Genomic DNA, 8,484 nt, shown 5'->3' on the forward strand with positions numbered 1-8,484 from the left:
GGGGGGGGGGGGGCAGTTAAATCCATTTATTCATGAGTACATACCATTCATGTCCTTTTTTGGGGTCTGGGTTACCTCAGTCAGGATGATATTTTCTAGTTCCAGCCATTTGCATGCAAAACTCAGGATATCCTTAAGCTGAATAGAATTCCATGGTGTAAATGAACCACATTTTCTGTATCCATTCTTCCTTTGTGGGACATCTGGGTTGTTTCCAGCTTCTGACTATCATAAACAAGGCCGTTATGAACATAGTAGAACATGTGACCCTGTGTCCTGGTGGGGCATCTTTTGGGAATATTCCTCAGAGTGGTATAGCTGGGTCTTCAGGTATATCTATTTCGAATTTTCTGAGGTTTCTGATTTCCAGGGTGGTTGTACCAGTTTGCAGTCCTACCAGCAATGGAGGAATGTTCCTCTTATTCCACATCTTTGCCAACATGTTCTGTCACCTGAGGTTTTGATCTTGGACATTCTGATTGATTTAAGGTAGAATTGCAAGAGTAGCTTTGATTTCCACTTCTCTGATCTCTAAGGACATTGAACATTTCTTTAGGTGCTGAAACTCCTCTGCTGTGAATTCTGTTTAGTTCTATACCCCATTTTTTGATTGGGTTGTTTGGTTTTTTTGGTTGGTTAGCTTCTTGAGTTCTTTGTATATTTTGGATATTAGCCCTCTATTGGATGTGGGGTTAGTGAAGATTTTTTTTTTTTTTCCAGTCTCTAGGTTGCCGATTTGCCTTGTTGACTATGTCCTTTGCCTTACAGAAGCTTTCCAGTTTCATGAGGTCCTATTTATCAATTCTTGATCTTAGATCGTGAGCCACTGGAGATCTGTTTAGGAAATTTGCCCCTGTGCTGAGTTCAAGGTTCTTTTCACTTACTCTCCTGTTAGATTCTGTGCATTTAGTTTTATGTTGAGGTCCTTGATCCACTTGGACTTGAGCTTTGTGCAAGGTGACAAATATGGGTCTATTTTCATTTTTCTATATACAGACAGCAAGTTAGACCAGCACCATTAATTGAAGATGGTTTCCTTTTTCTATTGTATATTTTTGGCTTCTTTGTCAAAAATCAAGTGTGTAGTTTTATTTCTGGGTCTTTAATTCTATTCCATTGATCATCTTGTCTGTCTCAGTACCGATACCGTGCAGTTTTTATCATTGTTGCTTTGTAGTATAGCTTGATATCAGGGATGTTGATTCCCCCAGGCAGTGGTGATGCACGCCCTTAATCCCAGCACTTGAGAGGAAGAGGCAGGAGGATTTCTGAGTTCGAGGCTAGCCTGGTGAGTTCCAGGACAGCCAGGGCTACACAGAGAAACCCTGTCTCAAAACAAACAAACAAAAAAAAGAATGCTTTTCTCAGACTGGTGAGATGGCTCAGCAGTTAAGAGCATTGACTTCCAAAAGTTCAAATCCCAGCAAACACATGGTAGCTCACAACCATCCATAATGAGAACTGACGCACGCCCTCTTCTGGTGTGTCAGAAGACAGCTTCAGCGTACTTACATATAAATAAATCTTAAAAAATAAAAAAAAGAATTGTTTTCACTATTCCTTGTTTTTTGCCTTTTCAGATGAATTTGAGAATTGCTTTTTCCATGTCTTTGAAGATTGTGTTGGGATTTTGATGAGAATTGCATTGAATCTATAGAATGCCTTTGGTATGATTGACCATTTTTACTATGTTAATTCTGCCATCTATGAGTATGGGAGATCTCTCCATTTTCTGAGATCTTCGATTTCTTTCTTGAGAGAAAGTTATTTTCATACAGATCTTTCACTTGCCTGGTTAGAATCACACCAAGATATTTTATATTATTTATAGCTATTGTGAACGGAATTATTTCCCTAATTTCTTTCTCAGCCTGTTTATCATTTGTATAAAGGAAGATTTATTTAAGTTAATTTTATATCTGGCCACTTTGCTGAAGCTTTTTTTTTATCAGCTGGAGAAGTTCTCTGATAGTTTTGGGTTCACTTATGTATACTATCATATCATCTGCAAATAGTTATACCTTTATTTCTTCTTTGCCAGTTTGAATCCCCTTGATCTCTTTTTGTTTTCTTACTATTCTAGCTAACACTTTGAGTACTATATTGAATAGATATGGGGAGAGTGGGCATCCTTGTCTTGTCTCTAATTTCAGTGGGATTGCTTTAAGTATGTCCCATTTAATTTGATAGCGACCCTTGGTTTGAAGTAAATTGCTTTTAAAGACGGATGACTTTTAATTCCTGTTATGTTTGTTTTTGTAAGTGCCATTATGTGCGTGTGGTTCTATCCTTCTGGCTTTGTTGTGAGATGATTAATATCTTGTATTTTCTTTGGTATAGGTACCCTCCTGTATTAAGAGTTTTCCTTCTAGAATCCTCTGTAGGGCTGGATTGGTAGATAGATACTGTTTGAATTTGATTTTGTCCTGGAATATTTTGGTTTCTCTGTCTGTGTTGATCAGGCTGACTTGAATTCCTGCCTCTGCCTCCCAAATGCTGGATTAAAGGCGTGCACCACCGTCCATCCCCTGGCTGCTTACCCCCTGAACTTTTTTGGAAATTTTGTATTTTTCCTTTACTCACCTCACAGAAGTATTTGAGTAAGGCACACAATGCATTCCTTATGTTGTCTTACATGTTAATTTGTGTGGGGGCCAGAGCTTCCATACTCATGTTAGACTGGGGGGCAGAGGGGTGTTTCCAAGCTGTGTTCTGTGGAACCCGAAGATTCAGAAACCATTGAAGTGATCTAGAATTTGTTGCCCTGTTTTATAACTTTGTAAGATTTTGACCATACCCAAGTCACTATGATTTAGCCAATTCTTAGAAACAGCAAGGGCTCATCCCGAAGAATTGTAGTAGTCCACTACTCAGTCCTAAACCATATGAACCTCATCTGACCACACACCTCCAGGAGGCAACGATCCTGTACGCCTTCCTTATCCCAGGGACGGGCACCCCGGGATCCTACAGTAAAGAGTTGGTCACGATTATTCAAAGTAACCACTTCTGAGATGTTTCTCCTTCTCCACCATGCTTTCTATCTGAAGATCCTAACAGCCCTGGACTAATGCCTTCTCCTGTCTTCTCATGGTTCTCATGGTGGTTCTATTTCCCATGTGACCTGTGACATTTTTGTCTCTAGGAGGTATGAGCCTCTTTCTGTAGCCATTTAATTCATATAAAAGATAAGTAGTTACCCAAGAAAATTGAGCCTGCTCTCCACCACACTGTTGATGTTCTTTCCCATCCATTCTTTGTGTACACACACCGTGTGTGTGTGTGTGTGTGTGTGTGTGTGTGTGTGTGTGAGAGAGAGAAACCATTTTCCATCATAACCCAGAAGTCCTCAGAAGTCATGAACCAGAATCACTACTTAGAGTTGTATTTTGTTTGTGTGAACACTTTTGATTCATTGGATTTCAATTTGGTATTTAGGTATAGTAAAATGTGTAGACCTTGATATCAATGTTGTTCCTTAACTCTATGACAGTACATTTTCTTATATAACTCACGAAGACATCTGCAATTGCTTTCATGGTAAGTGTCTTTTTATTCTTATTTATTTGTGGGTTTTGGAGATTAAGAGTTTTTCTGTGTAGACCAGGCTGGCCTCTGGTTCAGAGATATGCTTCCTAGAATTAAGGGAATGGGCCACTACCACCTGCTATATTTTTTGAACAACCTGTAGATCCTCGCAATTCCCCATACACTCATCCTGTCAGTATTTTCTGGAGTTGGGAATATTTTTTGCCTTTCTCTGCAGCGGTGTGTTGATAGGCTACTTCCGTTTCTCTTTTCATGGCAATACCTTTTTTTCACAGCTTTTATTACATGTGTGGGAGGGCAGGGCAACCAAGGGACAAAGAACTTAAATTAGCAGAATTTAGTAGCTTTTTGAAGGTCACAGTCAATAACAAGACTTAAGCTGGATAGAGGGAATGTGGAACATAAGTACTGTCATGAAACTACAGTAGGTAGTGGTCACAGGTGAAACCTGGTGAGCAAAGTTAGGTGAGTCATTTTATAATCTTATTCCTAATCCCGCTCCATCTACTGTGCCCCATGTTTACTGCTTGAAATGACAATGCGATATATTAACTAAAGTGAAGGACACTACATCCAAAATTGTGAAATAAAACTCTATGCTGGTTTATATTACACATGTTTCCTAAAAGGATAGCATATGTATTGCCTGCCCAGAGTAATCAGTTGGTCAAGTTATCATTTCATATACAAACTGAATTTCAATGAAAAGACTGTTGGCCTTGTCCTATTGTACCAGCACAGTTCTTATGCATTTTAATGAAGTTTGAGGAAAGCTTTATTAATATGAAAGTGCATAAAAGCTCTGTAGTATATGGCTTCAAAATAAGTTTACTTAAGGGTAACTTATTGCTCTATTATACCTAGTCTCTAGTATCCTTTTGTTTATGAGACTAAAAGGGTATATAGTCTCAGAATATACAGAGCACCAAGTAAAAGAAAATAAGGATCTCAAATTTTCAGTGAGAATAGCAGCTAATTCTGAGAATGTGAGTCTTTGTGAGCTGATGTGTCTTCATTTAATGTGCAGGGTGCAGCAGGGTGTTTGTTGTTCTGGCCTTCATTTTATTGAATCTGACATCATCAGGCCTAGGTTTCTGGGTCTGTTATAAGACAGTCTCAGGTTGGCCTCAAACTCTTTGTGTAGCCAAGGATGACCTTTTGGTCATCCTGCCTCTTTCACTTTGCACTGAATTCTAGCATGTGCCATGACCATGACCCATGACTTAGCTGGTGTTGAGGATAGAACCCAACCCTAGGCGTTTTTAGTAGGCCGCACTCTACCAAATGAGAAACACCTGGAGCCTGTATTTGTCTTTCTGTTTTTTTAAGATAAATTCTCAAGTAGCCCATGGTGGCCTAGAACTGTTTGGCAAAGGTTATCCTGGGATTCTTAATTCTCCTGCCTTTACCTCCCAAGTGCTGAGATTAAAAACATGCACCACCTAATCTGGTATCCTGGGACTTGTTTCAGATCTCCCATTCTTTCAACATCTCTTATGATCTACAGCATTCCTACAGTTGTTAAGTATTTATTTATTTTGCCAGGTGATACACTGTTGGCCATTCAGGCACCTTCTGGTACACAGCTGGAAGTACCTATTCCAGAAATGGTATGTAGCATAGCTGTTATACAAGTGGGAAAAAAAACCTACTGTCTTGAGAGAGACAAATGTATTTTTTGAGCCAAACAAGAACTACTAAGAGTTTGGACATTTTTGAGTTATTGCTATTAAGAAATATATCTAAAAATATTGATATCTAAATTTGTACATCTTCAATACCTTTGGTAAAAGTAGCTGAATGAAGTCTTACTTCCTTTCTCCCCTTCTCCCCTAATCTTGAAGTATTTAGAAATTTACATTATTATTTGTTAAAGCCTCAAGAAGCAAATTATCTTTTTGAAAAAATTTTTCTTACCTGTGTAGGAAATCAATTCAGTTGACTTTTGCTTGATGGGTGGAAAGGTTTTGGTTTGTGAAAGAGATTGGAATTCATGCATGTGGACAAGTTATAGAACATTACTAAGCACCACCAGGTAACATCACAGACAGTAAAATGGGTGGTAGCGTACCCATGTAGTAATTATCCCAGCATGTGAGAGACTGAGGTTTGAAGCCAACCTGGACAACATAGTAAAAGGCTATTAAGTAATGATGAGGGGGGGGGGGGCAAGAAACAAATAGAGAAAGTAGAAAGGATGGGACAGGTTAATTGTTTAGAATTCTACAGTTACTTCTTTGATAATTACCATTTGAGCAAAATTTACCATTTAGGCACAAGTGGCTTATAGACCTTAGGATTTCTGTTCTACTTGGTCAATTTTTTAGTTTTTCATATGTTGCAACCAAGTGACTTTGTTGTGTGAATTTTAGGTGTTAGATCCTAATGACTTCGCTAGTATTTGCTTGAATCTTTCAAGATAGGTAGCCATTATTAATACTTGTTTATACCCAATAACCTTAAAGGGACAGAATGGACAAAAGAAATACCAGATAAATCTGAAGAGTCACTCAGGACCTATCCATGTGCTACTTATAAATAAAGAGTCCAGTTCATCTAAGCCGGTGGTTTTTCCTGTCCCCCCACCTGATGACCTTACACAGCCTTCCTCCCAGTCCTCAACTTCAGTGACTCCACAGAAATCCACCGTGGCTGCTCAAAACCTGCCTGAGCAGCATGTTTCTGAAAGAAGCCAGGCTTTCCAGCAGACACCAGCTGCAGAAACTTCTTCAGGTTGGTAGAGGCTTTGGTGTAAAAATGTCACAGGAAAACATGAATACTATATGACACAGCTCAAGAGCTATTCTGAAATTGTCAGTTCTTATACCTGAGGCAAAATAATCTTACTCTATCGTTTATATGCCTATCACTAGAATAGATATAAGGAAGATTTTATGGCATATCCTTTCTATGTTGCTAGACATATACATGGGTATATATATGTACATGCATGTATGTATATGTGTATATAATGCACATAGAAATATTTTGTTAGTTACAATGTTTAGAACTTTTGTTTCTGAACAAATACAAATGTCACTGCAGATGTTAAAAGCTGTATTATATATAAGTTGTATTGTTTCCTAATGGGATATACCTCATTGCTTCCACTTTGAGATTTCACAATCAATAATGATGAAGCTAGAAAGATTTTACTTTGACACTTTGTGTTGCCTATGTTTATCATGCTTTTCTCTATAAGTGTTTTTATACTATAGCTGAAGAGCTGCAAAAGAGAAAGTATAGTCTTAGAATTGAGTATTTTCTGTGTATCATTCAGTGTAAAGAAAGCTCTTGGGGGTCACATTTTGAGTATCCGATGAAAATGCTAGCTAGTAAACCAGTTAAGATTTGTACATGGGCAAATAGAAGTTAGAGGTGTGCATTGGTGAGCAAGGTGGGGGGGGGGAGACTTGGAAACCTGCACTTAGAGACAGAATGATATCACACCTGTGATGCAGACTAAGTTCTAGAAGAATGGGGATGCTTTGCCTCTGTATCTTCAGTTTGGTGCCAGGACAGTAGTGGGTACTCGTGAGATTTGTCTATCTGTGTTCTAGTACTTTTATCTTTTATTTTGCCCTCAAAGTAGTAATGTGACTATCATTATTGACATTTAGTTGCCCCTATTACATTTCTGTTTCAAACAGGATCTATTAGTGGAGACATCATTGATGAACTGATGTCTTCTGATGGTAAGTTGAAAATTTTACTACTGGATAGATATACATTACTAGAGTTTAAATGCCATGTGACTCAATATTAAAGTGTAGAATCTTATAGCATTTTTATTTACTTGCATTTTAAGAGAAAGAACCCATAAGGAACTACCACTTTTATTGAAAACTATTTGCACATCGGACCAGGAGTAACTGAATATGTGTCATAATCAAGTTTTGTATGTACTAACCACATGCAATTTCATGCTGTCCACCTGAATCACTGAACTATGACTAACATTAGCCAGGATGCTTTTTGAAAAGTATGAAATAATTATAGGTCAACTCTCTGTAGTATGCTAAAATTTAATAATTCCTCTGGGCTTTTATGCAAGTTTTTGGACTAAGCTGTGAGAAATTTTATGCTAATCATCATAATTCATGTAGAAACCAACTCTAACAATGAATCTTTTTCCTTTGCAGTGTTTCCTCTTTTACGGCTTTCTCCTACCCCAGCAGATGACTACAACTTTAATTTAGATGATAATGAAGGAGTTTGTGATCTGTTTGATGTTCAGATACTAAATTATTAGATTCCATGGAAACTTGGGACTATTATCTACCTCTAACTGTAACATTTTAGAATTCTTTAATAACCTAAGTATTTAAAATTATGAATGTAACACCTTTTTAGTTCACTGATTCTGAAGTGTTCTTCCCTAACATTTTATTTTTTACTTCACAAAACTTGAAAGGGCTCTGACTGCTTTGGGGAGGGGAGGTGTGATTAACTGTCCACCAGCATGTCCCTCCATTGATTACATTCAGTTTCACTCAGTGCTGGTCTCTAGCTTCCTATCCTTAGAGGACAGTTACAGCAGACTTCAGTTCACCACAACAAAACATTATCCTGAAGATCACTTATTTGTCTTATGTTTTTACTGCCGCAAAGCTGTTTCTATGTATCCTTCAAACAGACATTCACTGCCATGTATAAAGTGAAGGATATCACTGTTAAGTGAACAGATTTTGTGAAGTGCCTTCTGTTTTAGCACTTTAAGTCTATCAGTTTGTTGACTTCTGACATTCCACTTTCCTTGAGTATAGGAAAGATCTGTTTAGGTAGTTTATTTTTAAAATGTGCCAATGCCTGTACATTAACAAGATTTAAAGAAATAAAGTTGTATGAAACATTGAATTTATTGATCTCTGGGGGAATGTGATACACTGTCACTGTATTACAACTGAGCCATAAGTCGTGTCGCTTCATCAATAT

The 8,484-nt window shown here is 37.8% G+C and overlaps 1 protein-coding gene across 2 annotated transcripts in view; it reads left to right on the plus strand.

Annotated features, from left to right (window-relative positions):
* E2f5 (E2F transcription factor 5) overlaps positions 1–8,406 on the plus strand; it is a 19,096-nt gene extending 10,690 nt beyond the window's left edge. For both annotated transcript variants that reach the window (XM_031376359.1, XM_031376360.1), the window contains 5 exons: positions 3,497–3,540; positions 5,095–5,159; positions 6,015–6,282; positions 7,200–7,244; positions 7,692–8,406. In XM_031376359.1, the coding sequence (XP_031232219.1) occupies positions 3,497–3,540; positions 5,095–5,159; positions 6,015–6,282; positions 7,200–7,244; positions 7,692–7,801 (532 nt within the window). In that variant the 3' untranslated portion in view covers positions 7,802–8,406. The remainder of the gene's footprint in view (positions 1–3,496; positions 3,541–5,094; positions 5,160–6,014; positions 6,283–7,199; positions 7,245–7,691) is intronic.
* Positions 8,407–8,484: the final 78 nt, after the last annotated feature.

The sequence above is a fragment of the Mastomys coucha genome, unplaced genomic scaffold (assembly GCF_008632895.1).
Source record: "Mastomys coucha isolate ucsf_1 unplaced genomic scaffold, UCSF_Mcou_1 pScaffold17, whole genome shotgun sequence".
In the NCBI taxonomy this organism is placed as follows: Eukaryota; Metazoa; Chordata; class Mammalia; order Rodentia; family Muridae; genus Mastomys; species Mastomys coucha.